This window comes from Diceros bicornis, chromosome 10, assembly GCF_020826845.1.
Source record: "Diceros bicornis minor isolate mBicDic1 chromosome 10, mDicBic1.mat.cur, whole genome shotgun sequence".
NCBI classification, from domain to species: Eukaryota; Metazoa; Chordata; class Mammalia; order Perissodactyla; family Rhinocerotidae; genus Diceros; species Diceros bicornis.
This window is the reverse complement of record NC_080749.1, coordinates 69,871,130-69,893,998: the sequence shown is the minus strand read 5'-3', so window position 1 is coordinate 69,893,998 and position 22,869 is coordinate 69,871,130. Positions and strand designations below refer to the sequence as shown.

General features: G+C 36.6%; 1 protein-coding gene across 2 annotated transcripts in view; it reads left to right on the top strand.

Moving 5' to 3' along the window:
* Positions 1-22,869, top strand: part of STAT4 (signal transducer and activator of transcription 4) — a 92,397-nt gene that overhangs the window by 51,280 nt on the left and 18,248 nt on the right. The window contains exons 4-14 of one of the 2 annotated variants that reach the window (XM_058549451.1): positions 1,856-1,954; positions 4,272-4,364; positions 7,453-7,531; positions 10,487-10,572; positions 12,017-12,168; positions 13,855-14,013; positions 14,716-14,808; positions 17,446-17,505; positions 17,807-17,824; positions 17,913-18,006; positions 19,844-19,888. In XM_058549451.1, coding sequence (XP_058405434.1) covers positions 1,856-1,954; positions 4,272-4,364; positions 7,453-7,531; positions 10,487-10,572; positions 12,017-12,168; positions 13,855-14,013; positions 14,716-14,808; positions 17,446-17,505; positions 17,807-17,824; positions 17,913-18,006; positions 19,844-19,888 — 978 coding nt within the window. The remainder of the gene's footprint in view (positions 1-1,855; positions 1,955-4,271; positions 4,365-7,452; positions 7,532-10,486; positions 10,573-12,016; positions 12,169-13,854; positions 14,014-14,715; positions 14,809-17,445; positions 17,506-17,806; positions 17,825-17,912; positions 18,007-19,843; positions 19,889-22,869) is intronic. The other variant, XM_058549452.1, reaches the window with a different exon arrangement.

Genomic DNA, 22,869 nt, shown 5'->3' with positions numbered 1-22,869 from the left:
GTTTTTGTCTCATACATTTAAGTGAAGGACGAAGATAGGAAAAATGCAAAAGGAAAGTGAAAAGATAGCCTGGATGAAAACAATGGTGATTCTTTGCTCTTAACAAAAGAGAAAAAATGAATAATTTAACCTTACAAGACATGGAGGGGAGGTGAATCTGAAAAGGAAGGTAAAAGAAGTTCAAATAAGAAAGAAAATGAAAAAGTGTACACAATGGAGCTGAGAAATGTTGAAAGTATCCACATGATCAACAATGAAGAACTCCTATAACAGTGAAAAAAACGGACAAATAATGGTGATTCTTGGGGTCTTAGAGGAACTCCTGATCTTGGTTGGGAAGAGTTTCAAGTGTACGTAAATAACAGAGCCTCCAAATTAGCCCTAGAAGAAGCCCTTTATTTTTATCAACGGAATATTTTAAAAATAATTTAAAGGCAAAATGAGAAAACATAGCTTTTCCTGGGGAGTTGAATGGAAGGTATATGGAAAACATCAATAGATGGGAAAATTAACAACAGGAGCAAGTTCTAACTAGGGAGAATCTGAAATTGTCAGCATGCAGAAATCAGAAATTTGGTGTCCCTGCTTAATAAATAGGATGATTTAAATTTCTTTACCTTATGAGTTTCTGTCAATCCATTTTTATTTTTTTCTTTTGGAGCTTTCTGATTTAAGGGAGAAGAAAAGAATTTTGAAGGCAGCAGAATATAGAAGAACAGGAACTCAGATACTTGGTGTTTACCCTAGTTTTACAAATAAAAGTACTAATTGTAACACGCATCATCTAATAAAATTGTGGCAGCAGTCAAGGCCATACAAATGTTTACAACCAATAACTCCATTTTTTTCCCAGAAAGACCCTTTGGCTTACCAATCTATTTAATCTAATTTTGATTAATTGTTAATTTTCCACTTTGTGGATTGTTGTTTTTTTCTGCTATTGACCTTTTGGCTATTTCACAGATAATTAGCACCTCCTTCAGAGAGGAGGGCAGAGGGAAACTAAATAAATGCATTTGTCTACATTTTTTATGCTTTCTGTTAATGCTACCTTGGAGAAAGACTAGTAACAAAGAATTTTAACACTACTAACTAAAACGGTGGTGTTGCTTGAATGAGTCTTATAAACCAAGAAAACGCAGACACCTCCAGGGGCCTGGCAGGTAAGTTGTGTGAGCGCCTAGGTCACTCAGTGGTGGACACTGTGACAACTGTGGGTAGTACATGCTTCCCCTGAAGGAATTACTTTATTTTAACTTACACAACATACCTAATGGCTGCATTAGCCCCACAGGCTGCCAGTTTACAATATCTGCATCATTGGCATTGGTAATAAAAGATGTATGTAATTAGATGTCATGAAAATATTGTTGCTAAAATGTGTGATAGAGTTTCACTCTAGTATACTGATATACGTATGAGCTAGTCGATATGAACTATACCAAACAGGGACCAAAAGCAAGGCTTTAAGCATACCATGGAGCACAGAGGTAACAAGGGAACAGCCGGGACCACTCTGGTTCATAACAATTTACGGAGAAGTAACTCTTTTACCTAAAACCTATCCTAAGCCTAAAGTAAACTGATGCTTCTGAGTGTGTGTGCAGGGCCTTTCCTACAGATGGGCTCAAGAACAATTTTTAATTATTAAAAATAATTTTTGAAAACAGAACAGTATGCCACATAGGAGTCTGCATTCACAATGTAAGGTTCTATGGCTTTATAATGGATTGTTGGAATAAATCCCAAATAATTTCACATATTTATTGGGAGATTATTTTTGATTACAAGTAGTGATATTTCCTTAAGATGTATATATTTGAGCTTTTATATTATTTTTGCTCACTTTTTTCAGGGAAAATTTCATGGAAATCCAATGCATGTAGCTGTGGTTATTTCAAATTGTTTAAGGGAAGAGAGGAGAATATTGGCTGCAGCCAACATGCCCATCCAGGTAATATTTTCTGAACTTGTGATTTGTTATCACCTTGAACTCAATTTTTCTGAAACAGAAATTCTTATTTTCTTTCAAACCAGCCTCTTCTGCCTATGTTAGTGATGCCACCATCCTTCCAGTCACTTGGAATCAAAGTCTTGGGATCATCTTTGAGTAGTTCCTTTTCTCTGCCTCTTTATTGAGATAATTACCAAGTCTGTCCAAAGTTTGTTTCTAGAATCCTATTTGTACATTCTTTTCTATTTCCACTGGTCACACTCTGGTCCATGGTCTTACAATATCAGTCTAGGAATGTAGTAACCACCTCTTAGCTGAATTCGTAACCACCATTTGGACTGTGCTTCCCTTAGCACATTTATCCTCAGGGGTTGATCTTCTCGAAACTCTTCCGTAGCTCCTGATTTCCTACCCTGCAAGTCCAAACTACTCCACAAGCAGGAGCTTTGTCTTACAGAAGCTCCATAAATACTTGCTTGTCAATTTAATGAATTCAGAGCATCCATTAAAGACAAGTAGAGGAATCAATGAAATCCTTAAGGAATACTTTTTCAGTTAATCCTTCTAAAAAGGAAATAGTATGTAAATAATCAATTTTCCAAATGACATCCTCCATAATTTAGTAAATCACATTACAATATTTGTTTTTGAAGGTCCAAGAAAAGTATCTTTTTTTAACTATTAAAAATTCTCGGGTTTAGTTATTGTTACGTTATGGTTGTTTTTGGAGAGTATGGAGTTTTAACAATTTACTATTCTTTTTTTTAGATGATGAAGAAGGATGGTATCATTTTTATTTAATTTAAAATCTAGAGTACAGTAACTTTTTAAAGTAAATATAGTTTGATTCAGTGCTTTTTGGGTAAAATTAGGACACTATTACTAATATATAATATTCTCATACATATTCTCAGCTATCTTTTTTTTTTTTTGTGAGGAAGATCAGCCCTGAGCTAACATCCATGCTAATCCTCCTCTTTTTGCTGAGGAAGACTGCCTCTGAGCTAACATCTATTGCCAATCCTCCTCCTTTTTTTTCCCCAAAGCCCCAGTAGATAGTTGAATGTCATAGTTGCACATCCTTCTAGTTGCTGTATGTGGGCCACTGCCTCAGCATGCCCGAAGAAGCGGTGCGTCAGTGCGCGCCCGTGATCCGAACCCCGGGCCGCCAGTAGTGGAGCATGCGCACTTAACCGCTAAGCCACAGGCCGACCCTCAGCTATCGTTTTTTGTATTCATTTTAGTGTGTGTGTGTGTTGTTCCCTTCAAATGTCAGATATCAGTTAAATTAGAAACATTCATTTATTTGAGTAGATGTTCATCAAAGTCACTGTGCAAATAATCTACCAGTACCACATACTACCACAAAAGAAGCACTGGTTTGTAAATTTCAAGTAGGTAGACAAATAATGGAGGCCAAAATGAGAGAGAAGGAATTTTATAAAGGCTTTACAATCCAAAGAATGTGGTGTAGCTGAAGGAACACTTGATCAAGGGTCAAAGACATGAGTTCCACCTGAGGTTCCACCACTGATTTGCTGTGGATCTTAGTCAAGTCATCAGCTTTCTAACCATAGCTCCCCACCCAACTGTAAGGTCAAGGGGGTGCTGACTTCTCTAACTCTCATCTCTAGATGTCAATGTAACTTTATATCTAAGGAATACACTCAATGTCAGATCACTAGAGTGGCCAAGAAATGGTGCTTGGAGAAGCTAGTTAGCCTTTCTGTTTAACCAAGGTAACATTTTTATATATTCTTTAGTACACTCTCTTTGTTCTAGTATAAAAGTGTTGTTATCCTGGCAGATTCAACATCCCTAATTCTGATTTAAGTCCAACTTAATGTAGTTTCACTATACTAAATTTTAAATTATATGTGTTAGTTTTATAGAATTTCCAAAGTAATATAGGTCTGTTATAGAAAATTAGGGAAAAAAATTTAAAACCATAAAATCATCTGTAATTTCACTATTCAAAGATAACACATTGATAATATTTTGCTATGTGTGTTCTTCCAATCATATGTACTTGAGTTTACGTGTCTATACATATAGCCATATATTTATAAATATATATACAGATACATAAGCAATAGAGATCATAAACCTATGGTGTTTTTATAATCTTCTCTATTTCTTAACAATTTAACACTACTTATGTCATTAAACGTTTTTCTACATCATGAGTTTTAATGGCTGTGGAGTGTTTCATATCATGTTGATCCAAACCTCAGTTCAAAGTACATACTATGTATACTACATTCATTATAAACCTGTTTTATCAGCATCATTGAAATTTCAAGGCATTCTTTTTCAGGGACCTCTGGAGAAATCCTTACAAAGTTCTTCAGTTTCAGAAAGACAGAGGAACGTGGAGCACAAAGTGGCTGCCATTAAAAATAGTGTGCAGGTGAGTGATCTTACAGACACCCCTAGGAAGCTGAGCTATTGCCCATACAACTAACTGTGTACCTTTTTCCTAGGTGCCCAAAGTAAGTCATACAGAAATCTTAGGGCAATCTGTTAGTAAAATAAATATCTCTCACACACTATGTTCATATTAGAAAAGATTTCTTTTGGGGAAGCCTTTTAACTTCAATTTCAATTTCTTGGACATAGGGCTGTTTACATGATCTATTTCTTCTTAAATGAGCCTTGGTCATTTGTATTTTTCAAGAAATTTGTCCATTTTGTCTAAGTTGTCTTTATTGGCACAAAGTTTTCATAATATTCTTTTATTATGTTTTGAATATGTAAAGAATCTGTAGTGATATCACCTCTTTCATTTGATATTGGTAAATGTTTTTTTCTAATCAGTCTGGCTAGAGATTTATCCATTTCATTGATTAGAGAAAATTTCTTAAATGAGACTTTCTCCAATTTGTATATAAAATAGAATGCTAATTTTCCTTTCCAAAACTTACATAGCATTCATTTCCTTGTCCTTTACAAAAATAATAATTCCATAAAATTAAATAAACTATAGATGTTTAAAGGTAAACTGCCCCATATATTGTCTTAATAGTAGACAGAGGGTTTAAATGACAATATTTCTAAGCGTTAATTTTCAGACTTCTGATTTAGAGATCCTCCATAACAAGTAAAACAGGCATGCGAAAGTATCTGCTTACACTGTTGCCAGAAAGAATCAGGTTCTCGGACCAACTTCGGTAGGATGAAACACCTTGGCACGTTGTAATGTTAAAACCAATGGCTCCACTGACTCTACAAGCATGTAAGAGCAGGAGATGATTATTTTATTATAGTAATAATACTTAAACACATTAATCAAGTACACAGATGATTTTTGCATCCAGCACAAATTCCTTTTTTAATTCCTGAGAAGTATGGTGCAGCAGGGGCCCATCTTTTGGAGCCCCAACCAGATCCCTTTGCCAGGCCTGTACCCCGATCTCCAGGGGCTGTGAGTGTTGCCTGCTAATGGCGTCTCTGGAGAATTGCCTCTAGAGCCCCCAGCTGCCTACAGTCAATGACTGAGTGACACCAGCGTACAAAAAGCCAGACCCCTTTAGGGTTAACTCTGTGGTGCAGATCATACTTATAAGATCTTTGTAGGATCATAACCTCATTTTCTCTGTGCAATGCTTTGGAATGTGGCACTCCTGTAAGGATTCTCAGACCACTGAGAGAGCTCTTGAAGATTATTGCTGGGTATTTTCACATTTTACAATTACTGATTGCAATATCCAAAAGTCTTTTCATTATTTACTCTATCATTGACTTTTCAGAGTTTATTGGCATTAGTTTAATATGCTTTTCATTAGAAGTGTCTGCAAGATATTGCTTTCTCTTAGCTTTTAATTTTGAGATCAAAAGGTAAAACCGCTGTATATTTCTGCTTTAAGATGATCATATTTAATTTTTTTATATTTTCTTATGCGCTTATGTTCCATACCTTTTAGTAGCTCACTGCATGCCACAGGTCTTTGCTCTTTGGAAATTGAACATTTACGTGAAACGCTACAGGTGGTGTTGAGATGTAGTGAAAAGAAAGAGTAAAGACTTTGAAGCTAAACTAGACTGGATTTGAATTCTAGCTTGAGTATTGACTACTATATGACTTCCAATCTCAGTTTCCTCACATGAAAAATGGAAATAATTTACTTTGCATGTTTCTGAAAGCATAGTGCATGTCAGGTTTAGGCACAGAACAGATTTGCTCAAAACTGATAGCTGTTATTATTGGATGAGTAGACAATATGCTGCGTAGTCAATAGCTACCACTTTATTTCTTTTCTAAGGTTTATAAACATTGAGAAAGTCATTTTAGAGGATGACTTAGAGATAACAAACAGGAAGGAGAAGAATAATCATAGCTCATGCTTCTTAAGCATGTGTCTGGTATCAGGCATTGTGTTAAGCAGTTTAATTCATGAGATTCTTACAGCAACTCCATCAGTAGATACTGTTATTACCCTCCTTTCTCCCCCTGCCCCATCCTTCCTCACCCCTTTTTACAGATGGAGAAGCTGAAATGCAAAGACATTCGCCCAAGTTCCTACAGCTAATAAGTTGTAGAGTTGGGATACAGATTCAGACTCTCTCACCCAAAATTGAATGCTTTTCTTAAATAATTTAGCTGATTAAAATTTGGAATTTGTGAAGAAAGGGTATGGGGGTAGATGTATGTTTCCTTAGAGACTTCTTGGAACAAGTAGGCAGCAGAAAGTTCAACTTTCTAAGAAAGAGAGGTAGTCTGAGATCAAGGAAGGAGCAGGTCTCACTTTGGTTGAGGCTGGGGGTCTGAGGCAGACTGCTAGGCTCCCCACCAAACTCCATCGCTGGGAAGCTGTGTAGCCTTGGCCAAGTAAGTTACTTCGCATCTCTAAGCCTCCACTTCTCCATCTGTAAAAGTGAGGATAGCCGCCTTCAGAAGATTGTCGTAAGGACTGCATGAGATAATATAGGAAAAGCCTTAGCCCAGATCTTGACACTTAATATCTAAGTCTGAGCAGAAAAACATCACCAGTTTTGGGGAAGAGTAAAATAAAAATCTCAAAGACGGAAGACACAGAGGAAGCATAGATTTTTTTTTTTCTAAGAAGTAGAGAGGAAAAAAAAATTTAGACTGAGTTGTCATAAACTACAGCCGATTAGAATGGAAACTAAGCGAAAAGTTAATTGGTACATTACTACAGAATTATATAGAACTTAATAGGAAAATTTAGTCTCCACAGTCTCAGGTAAAAATGATTAAATTGGTAGCATCGTTTGGAACTAATTGAGAAATGAGAGGCAAGATGCTGGAAGATTTCCAGTCAATCAGGAAGAGAAAAGTTAGAAGAGCAAGTTTCATCTGGGTCTCCCAGCATCATTCAGCCTTTGTGGGAATTAGCTCTTCAGAAATACAGGTTCCGTTTAGTTAGTCTAGGATTTTACTGGAGACGGGAAGCATCAGTGTAATTTGAAATACCAATGATGTTGTTTAATTGACATGCTTAATTGCAACAACAGAGTATGTTTTCTTTTGTAAAAAGATGACAGAACAAGACACCAAATATTTAGAAGACCTGCAAGATGAATTTGATTACAGATATAAAACAATTCAGACAATGGGTAAGTTTTTATTTTGTCTATAATTCTATGTAGGGACATGAAGGCAAGATGACTAGGGTTTCTTCTTTACTGACAGAATTGATAAATCGATCTATTTCCATAAGTGAGTTTTTTTTTTCCTTGAAGGGAGGGTGCAGGAGTGGAGTATTTATTTTGCTTCCTCCTTTTCTCTCCATATAAATGTTTTTTTATTCACCAACTCAGAGTAAATTATAAGGCTCGTCAGAAATCACCCCTACTTTGGCATGTATCTCCAAAAACTAAGAACATTCTATTATAGAATCAAAATATCATTATCATAACTAAGAAAAGTAATAATAATTGCCTAATATGATCAGGAAATTACTAATACCAACCCTAGATTAGTTTTTTAATATAATTTTTTAAAATTATAAAGTAGAAATGTGATTCATAGTAGAAAATTTGTAAAATAGACAAAAGCATTAAAAAATTAAAAATCACATGAAATTCCACTACCTACAGGTAAATATTGTGAAAATATTAATATATTTCCTTCCAGCCATTTTCATACATGTTAAAATATACGTCTATTTATTTTCAAAAAATTGAGATCATCCTGCACATAGTTTTGTGTATTGCATTTTAAACTAGTTTTATTTTTAAGTATTTCCCCTTATGATAAAATTCTTCAGAAATGTAATTTCAATAATTTACATGTCAAAATATAAGGACACTGCAATTTGTTTGACTATCTCTTTGCAGTTAAACATTGAGGTTGTTTACAATTAGGCATTTTTTAAGAAATGGAAGGAAAGAATGAGAATACTTACAAGGTCTAAGATTTACAAGTAGTAATGGATTGACCATTTAGAGTGTGTTGCAATTTGTGGGACAATTGGAGAAATTCTAATTAGGTCTAGATTAGTTAATAGGATTGTACCAATGCTAATTTACTGGTTTTGATAATTATATTACGTTCACGTAAGACATTAGAGAAAGTTGCATGAAGGATGTAAGGGAACCCTCTACTATTTTTGCAACTCTTTCATAACTCTAGAACTATTTTTAAATAATTTTTAATTGGATACAAATTTCTCATTTACAGAATCATCTTTAACTATTGAAATATTAGCTTAAAATTTGTCTGGAAGGAAGTATAGATGACTGTGATCAAATGCTTAACTTTTCATCTAAGACAGGATATTAGAAAACTTGTCTTTCCTGGCATGGGTGAGGAGTGATGTGTTCTAGTATCCTCATGATGTCTTGACTCCCATGAAATGTTATTCAAAATATTCAAGATTGTTTGTATGTACATTTTTTCCCTTTGGAAGAAATTGCACAAACATAGGTTTCACCAGATCATCAAAGGGGTCTGTGATCTTAAAAAGGTTGAGAACAACTGCAAATTTAATCAAGCATTACAGTTCATTGAAAGCAGCCTCATCCCAAATTTCATATGTGAACTACCAATTTTAAGAATTAGAGCATAACAAAATACATTAAACAATAAAATTATTTTGAACTTAATATGTTACAATTAGAGTTACTTTAGTGTCTTTCAGTGCTTCGTGAGCATTATGAAGAATAAAAATTGTCATTTTATCACTTAAATCAACAAGTATTTATTTTGTTGGTTATAAGTGAAATGAAATGTTTTAAGTGAAATGAAAGATACATGGGAAACAAATTATATTCTTGCTAGTGAAGAGTGGAAAGTATTAGCTAATGAAGTTTTCAGTTGATAAAATGCTGTATAAGCAAGATTTTTTGCTACCTGTGGGATCTAGGAGTTAGCGAATCTGTGAATTAATACAACCAGTAATGACTTCCCAGAGATCACTGCTATTTTGTAGAGAAATTTGGCATGTTGTTGTTCCGGGGCCTCTTTTTTACCGTTACACAAGTAAGATCAGCATTCACAACCTTCATTTTTCATAGACGTGAGTGGTTGCTATAAACAATCTCTTGGGGCCAGCCCCGTGGCTTAGCGGTTAAGTGCATGCGCTCCGCTGCTGTCGGCCAGGGTTCGGATACCCGGCGCGCACCGACGCACCTCTTCTCTGGCCATGCTGAGGCCGCGTCCCACATACAGCAACCAGAAGGATGTGCAACTATGACATACAACTATCTACTGGGCCTTTGGGGAAAAAAAAGGAGGAGGATTGGCAATAGATGTTAGCTCAGAGGCAGTCTTCCTCAGCAAAAAGAGGAGGATTAGCACGGATGTTCGCTCAGGGCTGATCTTCCTCACACACACACACACACACACACACACACAAATCTCTTGATATATACTGATAAAGTTTAATGTTCAAATTAAAAAATACAGTGTTTATTGCACACATCTCCCATTTAAGAAGATAAATCATTTTGGTTTTTTTCAGTCAGATATTTTCCTTAATTAGCAACACTTTCCCACTTCTGGTTTTACTACGAGGCTAGCCCATTTTGCAAAGAAAAGGGGAAAGCAAAGAATTTAGTCTTTGTTATTAGTTCATGGGACTAAGTGGCTAAAACTGCATCTCTACCAGGAAGTTTCCCATAACTCCTGGTATACGGTGGGGCAGGGAGGAGCAGGTAAAGGCACCAGGAGAAGGCAAATATGATTTAATCACGGGCACAAAGGGAGGCCCCTTTCTTTTCCTGCTTATGCCAACCAACCAGGGTTAATATCAATGTAGAGTTAGCTAATAAGGAATCCGTTACAAAAACTTTTATCTCCTCTCTCCCTAATCCCCATACCCCCACCACCCCAAAAAGTAACATGGTGTGAAGAATGGTCTTCCTCAAGGTCTGTAAGATAGAGAGCTCCTCCCTGGCATGCTTGGATGTAACCCTTCCCAGCAAAATGAGCAGACAGAGGCTTACTTCCAAGCTCATCTCTAATGGCCTCATTAGGGTCTTGCATCTTAGGCTCTTAGGATGGTGGGTTTCAGAACAGAGAGCTTTGCCTTGGAGAGGACTCTCAATCTGATCTCTCTTCATGTGCAGATCAGGGTGACAAGAACAGCGCCATGATGAATCAGGAAGTTTTGACTCTACAAGAAATGCTTAACAGCCTCGACTTCAAGAGAAAGGTTAGTGAAGAACTTTAATGTGGCCTTTTGCCTATTTCCCCTTTTCCCAATCCGAATGAAGAAACTGCAATGTTTCTAGGAAGGGTATCATAGTGTTTGCCATGCTTCTCTTCCTAAGTTTACAAAGCTAGGCCTCTCTAGAGTCTATTTGTATTGCTTATGTTGTACACTTACTGTAGCTACCATTAATTTCAAGGTGAACATTCTACCCAATTTTTTTTTGCCACTATTTCAGACATGACTGTTTTAGTTACTGTACTTAGTATACTGAGACGGGTTCTACTACACATGTATAATTAAAATATTACTTGACAATTACTAAAATTTTATTGAAAAAATAAGTGTTCCAGTTTCTACTCTGAAAAAATGACGTACTAAGTAATTTCCTAGACTTAAGATGGTTTGTTGATGACCGAACATATTCAATCTAACCTCCTCCCAAGGAGAGGAAGAACTTTCTTCTGGCTCAATGAAATATTTGAAAAAAAGGGGAAATAGCTCTATTTCAAGTTTCTACCTCTGTTTGAAAATAAATTCAATTGAAATTTAATCAGTCACTGATAAATCAATAGTTCATTTCTAAAAGTTTGGCTCCAATTTTTGTCCAGGAATTTGTGTGAGCACAAATAAGTGTAAAATTTATTTTTACCTTAAATTAATTATAAACTTAAACAACAGTTGTATATCAGATTTTAAATATGCAAATAATTAAAGATAAACAATGTTTTTATGTGTAATTAATCTTTGCTATACATTTTATGCATGCCATTTTATGCTACTTTAGAAATAAGATTTTAAGGAGAGAAGGAACCTTGGAAATAATTCAGTCCATTTATCTAATTGTATAGATCAGAAGACCAAGTTCCAGCAAAGTTAAATGGTTTGTCCAAATTCGTGTAGCTTTTGGCAAAGCCAGGGTGGAAATTCACATCTTCTAATCCCCAGGCCTTTGAACGTTATACTTTTCTAGTATGCCTCCCAAAACCCAGATAATAACTAATCAAAACTAAGACAGAAAGGCTCAATTTTTAGCCAGTACATTTTGAAATAATACATAAACATATTTATAAGAATATAAATTAGATTTATAGATGTCTTTTTAAAAAGCAGGTATATAGCCCTATGACTACAAGATTCAATATTGTCACAAGAGTTACAAACTTAACATATTTATACTAAAAGATATTATGAAAATATGAGATATTATAAGATTGTTCAACTGTGGTCATGCTTCTTTTTTCATGACATTCTTTAATTGTAGTAATTTAATTGTTTGAAAAGGCAGTGCTATAGCAAATAGAAGGAGTATTTGGTAAAATATTTGGTAAAAAATTTTAACCAAGCCTTTATCTCCCAAGTTAGACAAATTGTTTTATAGGTTGAATTATGACTGCCTTTGGTTATGTCTCATGAAAATCTTTTCAGTAGCCACCTTTGTTTTTAGGAAGCCCTCAGTAAGATGACACAAATAGTCAATGAAACAGATTTATTAATGAACAACATGCTAACAGAAGAGCTGCAAGACTGGAAGAGGCGGCAGCAGATTGCCTGCATAGGAGGTCCACTCCATAATGGGCTCGACCAGCTTCAAAACTGGTAAAAGGAATTGACTTTAGTTTCTAGTGAAAACCACAGGAAGTACAAAACATCAGTCGCTCAGCCGATGAATGCAGGCTTAGACCAGAATGTCGATTCATTTGGCTTATTGATGGTGTAACAGCAGCCGGGAACTCTACAGTTGAAACTCTACAGTTGAAAATACATAGATGTAACTATATAAATGTTCTTAATTTTTATTCTTTTGGGGAGAAAAGTAAAGCATCTATAGAAATCTACAAAATGTGTAAGAATTGCTTAATTTTCTCATATATCACTCTTAAAAGATTCAAATGAATTTTTGAAACCAGCAACAAATGTACTTTCTTTAAGCATATAAAAAAGCACTAGCTTCAAAACCTTGAAAAAAGATATCTCTGTTTTTAAATGTGTATAAGAGTTAAACATTAGTTTCATGTTTTCAACAAAGTGATTTATTTTTTTTATTTAAATGAAGACTCTCAAATTTCTTATTTAAATGAAGACTCTAACACAGCATGGCATCCTCTGTCTGTGCATGCATACATACAATCATATGTAGAAACTATCCCTTGTATAGAAGAAAAAAATGTTGATAAGATTTTCCCCTACGTAAATGTAAAATAAAACTTTCTGATTGAAAGAACTAGAAAATATAATGAAAAAGAGGAAAATGTTTAGTTGAAATCCAAAATTGCTTTCAAAGATGCAATTCAAACAATTCAATACAATGGAAATACGCACTAAAAGCTTTGCCCCGCCAGGCCTACTTCTCAAGAAAAGGAAGGAATGGGGCTTTTTCAAAAATTTATTGATTTTCCTTGGGGAGATACTTTGATTCTCTAACCTCGATGTACTCTGTTGTTATGAAAACAAGATAAACAGCAAAGGGAACAGTGAAGAATTCAGCAGATAATGGTGCACACACCAAATTCAGCGGGGGGGTCTGGCAGTTCTTTCCACAGTGTTATGTGGGGAATAAACTTTAAACACAAAGAGCTGGTATCAGGACCTAACGGACTTACCAAGTCTGTTGAGACCTCCTGCCGCCTCTGTAGCTGGCTGCCCCTTCGGTGTCCATTTCAATCTCCCTCTTCCCTAGACTTCCGGCCCAAGCGCCCACCTCATTTCCCAGGTGAGATCACCAGGTAGTGAGTAAAACTCCGAGCAGATACCTTTCTCCAGAGAGATCCACTGATAATTTTTTGTTAATACTTAGGACTTGTAAAAATATATATATTTCTGGGGGTGGGGGTGGCGGAGGCAGGGGGTCAGTTTCATATTAGTTTTTTTCTTCAGCATTCTTACACATAACATTCATTATATCAGGTATTATTAAAGTTTTAAATGTGCTCTTTCTTTGCCCTTTAGTGAGTGCCATGTTCTTAATACATGTATTTAACAGACTTTTAAACAAAGGATAATTAAAAGGGATTTTGTTCCAGGTGTTGTAAATTTTATAAATGATTTCTTGTCTATAACTGAAGGTATAAATTAGAAATCATTAAAAATATTTAATCTATATCATGCATCTTATAGAAAAAATAGATTAGGAAAACAAACATAAAGAACTGTCACTAACCTTAAATGGAATTGTGATTAATTTAATTAATTTAATTATTTAAGAATTTAATATTTGCTAAATATGGTTAATTGTTAAAATGGTAGTTAACTGGAAAAACCGAATTTTCATTTGCTGTTCAATAGCTTTACACTGTTGGCAGAAAGTCTGTTCCAACTCAGAAGGCAATTGGAGAAATTAGAGGAGCAGTCTACCAAAATGACGTATGAAGGCGATCCCATCCCAGTGCAAAGAGTGCACCTGCTGGAAAGAGTCACCTTCTTGATCTACAACCTTTTCAAGAAGTAGGTGAAGTGTTATCCATTTAAATGCCTCATGGCATCCTCAGTCCTGTAGATCTGGAAGGACACCCTGCCTGGGTTTTGGTGTTGAGGTGTAGGAGTGATAGGGAAGTGTTAAACAATGAGCCTCAGGTGAAGGGAATAAAGCTCCAGAAACATTTCCACTCTTCACTATTTATTCATCAACACTTCTCTCACCACGTGACTCAGTCTTCCATGAGCCAAACCACATTACCCACCTAAAGTTTAATTTTCACGTTTTAGAAAAGAAGATTTCTTCTTAATTCCATATCCAAGAAATGAAGGGTGGAGAACATGTTTATGTCTATAAGCTCATCTAAAAAAAAAAATACTAGTATGTACCAGAAATGATAATATTTCATTTAAAAATGGCATGAAATTAACTTTCTACTTTATGTTTAGTAGGATAAAAATAGACTAGAGATTTTATTCTTGACTCAAGTGTAACAATTAAGAATTATTTACTGTTGTTACTTAAGGACAGTGTGTAAGCATTTTTCCACCTCATGGTAATTATTTATGAGAAGTCATTGGAAAGACATGGGCTTAATGGGAGTTGGAACGTCTTCTAAGAGTAGAAAACTTGGACTTTATAAGAGGACAGCATCCTGTTCCTCTGTGGTTTTCAGCCTGTCGATATTCTCACTGTTGTCAGATAACATGCTTTATTTTCTTTTAATCTAGCTCATTTGTGGTTGAACGGCAGCCATGCATGCCAACCCACCCTCAGAGGCCAATGGTACTTAAAACCCTCATTCAGTTCACTGTAAAGCTAAGGTAGGCAGAATGGTTCTATCATTTCACATGTTTATGGAGCCACAGCCATTGCATGATTAAGGCCAATTTCTCTCACTGTGCCTTTCATTCAACTATTTTTTATTGAGCACCTCTTGCATGCCCAGCACTAGGCTACAGTAAATAGCCACAGAAGTGTTAACATGAAGGCCCTGCTTGTCAGGAGTATGACAATGAGGACGTGAGAGATATTAGCACGAAAGCATGAAATCACAATATCGAGCAGCACGTGACTAATTGCTGAAAAGGTTGATCTGAGAGAAGACTGCAGAGTGCCTTGTGGTCACTGTGAGGAAGGGCCTTGATGCAGGAGCAGAGAGGGGAAGGGGAGGAGGATTGTAGGAGAGTGAGACCCAGAAATAATGGCTTCCTGGGTCTGTTTTGTAATAGTGTGGGGCAGGGAGAGAGAAAATGAGAAGATAGATTGGGGCCAGATTGTAGAAGGCTTTGAACATCCTCTCCTGGAAATAAGTGGCACATTCTTCCTCTGTGATTACCCAGTAACTGGCCAATTGGTTTTTCCATGAAAACTCTCACCACCACAATTTTCAGTATATCCTTACTATGTACATGATTTAAAGACACATGGCTTTTGTATTATTGTTGCTTTATCCATGTATCTGATCCTTTCCATTAGTGTAAGCAACCAAAACTTTGTTTTCCCTAATGGCACTTAATACAATGAGTATGAGTTCAAACTTTCAAAGATTTTCATCATGCCTCAATCTCCAAGGTCCTAAAGCTTTAAATTCCAAATCTCTAGGTCACCTCTGGCAAGCTGAAATTCCAGACTAGCACGACAGTGATGCCATGGTACACAGTCATTCAAGGTCCCGTGAGAGGGCCCTTGATCACATATCACAGTTGGAACTCTATTTTTAAAGGGAAGGATTGGTCTTCAGTTTGCATTTCAAAAACCCTAATAGAAATTCTTAATCAGTTCTTTTGTGTGAATTTTGCACCAAGACTTAAGAATCAAAAACAAAAGGCAGAGGCCAGGTTCCTTTTTAAAATTTCATTATTTTCAAAAGTTGTGCATTCCTCTTTATAACCCTGAAGACAGTAACAATAAAGGGAAACAAGATATAGGGGTGGTGGACATCCTCCTTTTCCTCGAGACATCCCCATAGATGATACGGTTAGTCAAAGATGCTCTCTGGGACAGAAAAGGAGAGGAGTAGGGATTGCTCAGCAGAGTTCTGAGTGGAAGAGATCCCTGAATGGGCATCACCGTGAGTGTTGTTTGAACTGATTGCCAAGGGCATAGACCATTAGTCCCTGGTTTGGGTGTTCTGCTCTCCTCTTCCACCTGCCTGTTGGGTTCCTGTCCTTCTTCTCTGTACCCTCTTCCCCTCTGTCTTAATAGACAATCCTTTACTTAGTATTCCAGATTTTCCCTAAAACCCTTCCCTACCGTAGCATTCCATCCTCCTATTTCAAAGGACTCCCTTTAGTCCTCAGCATCTTACAGTGAATTGGATCCTTCCTGAAATAGCAAAGAGAAGAAGGTGGAGAGGAAAGCATCTTGCCTTGTTTCATATGACCTCCTCACCCCTCACTCCCAACAACTACACATTTATATTCCAAACCCTGAAACCAATCAACTACATTCTACCTACCCTTTTGTTAGGGCTGTATGTTGTCTATGATGATATTGCTTTAATGCTGATCAGTTGCTTATCACCATACTCTACATTCCATCTATTTGGCTAGACTTCTTCCTTTTGTGTATAGCCATGTCCACACTGCTGCCTTCCCCAATCTTCACTCTGTTGGTTCCCCAGTAGCTGGGGCTGTACTGGGTACATGTGAGGCGCTCAATACACACTGAGTGAATGAGCAAGGTTTGGGATGAGTGCGTGAGTAAATGAATGAATGAGTGAGTGAGTGAATGAGTTATCTCTGAAACTGGACTGCACTCACAGAGGGGCCGTATCAGAGGGTATAGCTCTGAAGAGTTGGGGAAGCCAAAGAATAAAGTAGGGGGTACCACCAGAAGAAGGAGAATTAAAGGAATTGTTATTCTGACATTTTGTCACTTATTTGTATGAAGTTAGGTCTTTTTTAGCTATCAACATTTTTGCTGTTACTTAAATATAGTGTGTTTAAAGATTGCAAATGCATTTGAACTGGGATTTTTCATTTTCTGTAAGAGCCCTGGACTTTCTCAGTATTTTCAATATAACAGTTATCACCAAAACATTTAGTTTTACTAAACTTACAAAATGTTTTTTATAATATGAGAATAAAATGGAACCATATTCATAAACTTGCAAAGAATTTTTCTTATATTTATATATTTAAACCAAATTTGGGCTTTAGCCAAAATATATAGCTGTTTTTCTGACCAAGCCAATGTATTACCCAACACACAACAAACGAGCAATATGGAAATACTTTCCAAGTGTGCCAATATGGTATTAAGTGATGTCAATATTAGTAACATGGCAAACTAAAGAGGAATTGGACATTTTTAAAACACACTGACATATAACTATGTAAGATAATGTGAGTTTGTTTTATATGTATATGCCATAAATATAATTAAATGTTTAAATTTAAAAAGGCTTTTAGCATTTTAATTTTTATCTCTGATTCTTTATATATGTGTCTTTCCAGACTACTAATAAAATTGCCAGAACTAAACTATCAGATAAAGGTGAAAGCATCAATTGACAAGTAAGTTTCTAATTTCATTTTGAAACATGAAAATGTAAGCCTTTTCAAGAAGAATTGCCCTTATTTTATAGAATACTTCCAGACTTTTAAATTTACTTCTCTAACATTACATATCAATGTACTTCAAATATTTGACTTTGAAGTTTAAACATTTAACAGAACTCCCATGAAGATTTACTTAAAAAAATTTTACTATAAAGACTTGAAATGAAATTTTATGTACTATCCTCTAAAGTATCATAGAAAGTTTTTACTAGATCTATTAAATAGCTCATTTTAAAGAATCTTCTTGGTTTTACAGGAATGTTTCAACCCTAAGGTAAGACATTTACTTTAGAATTTTTTTTGCTGTTCTCATAAATATATTTTACCTGAGACCATGTAAATAGCTAAGGTTTCTGCTCTAGCAATCGAAGATTTGTTCTTTGTGGAACTCATGTCAAAGCCATGTCCATTGAAGAATCTTCCAATGGGAGTCTCTCAGTAGAATTTCGACATTTGGTGAGTTTGCAGTAAAATTACACAAGCTTTGTTTTTTCCTCCAAATCAGACACATCTTTACTAATAGGTCTTATAATTCAATGTATTTTATTCTTTAGAGTGTCTTACGTGAGATTAAGGGCCATATTGAGAAATAAAACATGCATCATTGAAGAATTAAAAATGGTAGAAAGAATACTGAACCTTAACTCAGAAGGTCTGAGTTCTTAACAATGGTGATGTAGTACCTAAATATATGTAGTAATTGGTCAACATATTTTGATGATAATGACAAAGATAATTCATCTTATAATGGATCAGCATTTCTGGTTTCATTTTTTAAATCTCCCCAAGAAGTGACATCCAATAACATGTCTAGCTAAGAGGGCTTTCATTTTGGGAGGATTAGCTTGGGGGATAGGATGTTCCTGGATATGACAGCTGGACGCAGTTTGCCTTAGCATGTCTGGAAAGCTTCTGACCCAGCCTCATCCTGTTGCTTCTTGTTTTTACCACTTCCTCTTAACCTAGAGTTCTCTTCCTGCTTTCTTTCTAATTCTTTGCATGTTTCTTAGATTCCCAAAGACCCTACTGCTTTTCTTGCCAGAAACGTGTTACTTATCTGTTTTATTACCGTTTAGGAAGCGCCCTACCTGAATGTTGGGGCACGACTGAATCAGCCTCAAAAAGTCTTTCTAAAAGATAAAATTTAAGTTAACAGAAAGATAGCTGCATACACAAATTTATGCTGGTTTTTATTTTTGATTTTGTTTTTGTTTGGTCTTCAGTATTGAAGAGTACATTTCTTTTTAACGAATCCCCCCTGTGTGAAACTGCTAAATAAGTAAAATGTAATGGGGAGTCAAGAGTGCTTATAACTAGCACTCTTTTTGCTTAGGTTCAATTCCTATCCTCAAGGAACTTTCAGTAATGGGCAATGTTTGGTAGTAAGTAAAGCAGTAAGAGGCCCTTAACTTAGAGATGTCTATCTCCCAAAAAAGTCATGTAGAAAAGGAAGGACAAGGAACATACCGAAAGTGGTTAGGTCTTTATTCTAGCAGGCATAGTATATGAAATAACAAAACCTTCGTTTTTACAGGGCTATTCCTGTTGCAAAACATTGTTACATATATTATCTTTTGCATAATAACTTTAATTACTTTTTAATATAAAAGTGGATATAGAAAATCAGAGAAGCAAAATTTTAAAAGTACCTATAATCTCACCACTTTGAGATAACACTATTAACATTCTTATTTTTATGTTGTCACTCTTTTTTCTAGTATATATACACTTTTTTTAAGCGGGATCAGATTGTACACACTAATTTGTTTCCCACCTTTTTTTTCCCATTAAGTAATCGATTTCATGAACATTTTCGTGGCAGTAAGTCTCTTTCTACTCCAACGTCATTTAGAGGCTCATTGTGCCATGTGGAACACTGCCCCATCCCTTATTTCCCCAGTCCTCTGTGCTAGCCTTGGTTTCGGAGGCATTGAGACTCATCACAGCTTAGCTCAGATGATATTTTTCAGGTACGAAGGAGTGCGGAATAGATTCTAAAACATCCCAGCATGATTTTCCTCTTTGTAAAATGTTGACTGGAAAATGCAGTCTTAATGGTATGCCCACGTGCTCACTTATCTCAGTGAGAGTTTCGGGAGCAGCATCCCATGAGGGGAATCTGGAAGCGCCTTTCTGTTGAATCTGGGCAGCTTGTCAGGTTTCAGTGAGTTAGAAGACATCTGTTCTAGAAGTCAAAATTGTGACCAAGAAAATCACTACACTAGGTTCAACGAACCTGATATTTAGATGACAATCCTTCTCCCTCTAAACACTGTTGTTTTCTTTTACAAAGCAACCCAAGGAAATGAAGTCCAGTGCTGGAAGCAAAGGAAATGAGGTAGGAAACGTTTTCTCCAAGAGAAATTGTCAGGAAATACTCCCATAACGTCTTAGTTTCACAAAACTCTTAAACTGCCCTTTATATTTTTATACAAAGTCAAATTCATGTTTCTCTGATAACAAATGTAAAGCTTGATAATTGCAGACAGTATGAGAAATTTTGTTTTAAAAAGAAGAAAATGGAAATTGCATATAACACCTCCTAAGAAAATGACTGTTAACATTTGGTACACATCATTCTAGACTTTTATCTATGTATATATTACTTTAAAATATATACATATATATATATATATACACACACACACATGTTGTTTCATAACCTGCTTTTTTTTTTCACGTAGCAATATAAGGCAAACAGCTTTCCATAACCTTAAACTCTTGGAGAACATGATTTAAAGTGGTTGCATTGTACCATAATTTCTGTAGTCAGTCCTCTATTATAAAATATCTTAAAATCACTCATTTTCCACAGATATTGGTAAGTCTCAAACATCGTGACACATTATGTGAAAATCACAGGTAAAAACCAGTCCTTTTATTTTATGATATCAATTACCTTGCTCTTATATCTAAGGTTTGCATTTCACTGGATGAACTGATTAAAAGAACAGACTGATGCAGTTCGAGTGTTCGAATTTGAGTCAATAAATGATAGGGTGGTCAGATCCTGGGTTGGAAGTGACCTTGGAGATCACCTATTTAGTTGGCCTAGATACTACGGCATATGTCTATGCTCTGCATGTTTGGAATCATAAAACCTAGGTTTGAGTCCACACTCTACAGTGACTGAAAATGTGGTCCTTCACAAATGATCTGATAGAGAAATCTTGCATTGTTTTCCTCTAAGAGACCAGGGGAGTAATGCCCAGGGCTCTCTGCTCAGAGATGCTGGGTATGTAAACTACCTACGTGAGGCAGTTATAAAGCAGTGAGGCTTATTTCTGGTGTGGGTGGTATGGATCCAGTCTCCTGGCTTTGTAGTCATAGCTCCTAGAAGAAAGCTCTTTGAGTTATTTGGAAGAAAAAAGCACTTTATAAATCCAGCATTCAGCTTCAATCGATCTAGCCCACCCCACAAAACCACCAAGATCCATCACGGCAGGTTTAATGCTCTACATTTTCCCTCTCAAGAATTCTTCATTCCTTTAACTGTGTCTGAAAGATCATTTGCCAAATACCACAGCCCCACCACAGATGACCTATGCCTTCCTCTCGGGGTAGAACTTGGCTTAAGGTAGAGCTGCAAACAGGTCTCTGCAACCCAAGATATCCCGTGAGCAGAGCTTTTGAGTTTAAGAATATTCTAGAAACCAAATAAGTGGGAGATATTCTCCCATCTTGTAGAAGTCCATAAAAATTTTCCAGACTTACTAATTGAAACATTAGCACATTATAAACAAAAGTCCATTTCACACATCTCACTGGAATTTTGGCCAGAGTTGCAAACAACATTTCATTCAGCGTGAATCCCTGAATAGTATTTACTAAGTCTGAATAGACTAAGCACAATTCTTCTGAACTTTTCTTAAGTAAAACAAATCGAATGGGAATAAATGTAAATAGCTTAACCCTTCAGTACATTGTCCTCTCTATGAATGTAAAATCAAAATCTTTACTTGGATATCCCTAGAGATGGAAATCTAAGTAAATCATCTTCTGCTGTAAAAAAAACCCAACCAGTGTCTTATTTAACACTGTCTACTTATATTACTTTGCATTAATTTCCTCTTGTTTGTTAATAACAAAATCATATCAGAATGATTTTTATTTCTTCCTTTTTTTTCAAGTTTGCTAAATCAGGATAATTTTATTTTAAGCTGTTCTTTGAGCTCCCCCTATTGGTAGAATTTTAATATGATTGTAGGTACATTTAAAACAAACCAGAGACTTGGACATTGTTTTATGTGCTACAGGAACAATTGAAAAGTCACAAAATATGTGAAGTGGGCTCAGGAAGATGAGCCCAAGAATCAGGGGCGTGGCCAGGCAGTAGGAGTGACCAAAGGAAAGTCAGGGAAGAGCTGGGGAGGATCTGGCGTTGAGGTGGGGTTCATAAAGTCATGGGGCCAGGGATTGTAGTAACCAAAGTTTCAGGAAAACAGGAAGCTAGGATATCAAAACTCCATTTTCAAATTTCAAAAAGTTGCTGTTGCTTATCTGTGAGCCTCTGTAGCAGGAGATCATAGCCTGATAAGAATTTACGTAACAAATCCTTGTGTGGCATTTACTACATACTGGGCACTAAGAGCTTCACTGACATTGATTTGTGTAACTCCTGGGACAATGCTAAGAAGTAGACTCTATTAGTGTCATACTTGTTTCAGTTAGGGAAACTGAGGCACAGAGTGGTTGGGCCAAGATTCAAACCGTGGGGGTCTGGCTCCCATGTCCGTGCTCTTGATCCCTGTGTCATGCTGCGCCTGGGATCACAAAACCTTCCCGGGAGGAGCTGCGCTGGTTGGCACTCCTCTTTGACCCCCTCCGCCCCTTTGTCTCCTCCTGCCCCTGCATTTGCGGGGATTCCCACGAGGGAGATCTTTGCGGGTCTGCGGGAACATCGCGTCGTTTCCTCTCGGCTCCAGCTGCTGCTGTTACCGTCCTCACTTTACCCACCGCTCGGAAATCCACGCGGCTACCTCACACCAGACTCCTCGTGAAGTTTGGAAGGAATTTAAAGCAATGCTTCTCGTAGCTCCTGCCTGCGCCGCTGGGTAGTGGCAATAGCACCTCTTTCAGGCAGCTGACCTTGCACAAGCCACTTCACCTCACTGACTCCCATTTCCCTCGCTGTAAAACGGGGGTCATGTTAGCCTGCGCTTCCCAGGGTTGTTGGGTGGACCAAATGCCATAGACGGCGTGTGTGCGAGTCAACTGCGGTGTGCCGGCCAGATGTCTGCTACGGCGCTTCCTGATCCGCAGTCCAGGATGCCTCCTCTGAAAGAACAGGTGTTTACACAGGTGGGGAAATGGCTCTAA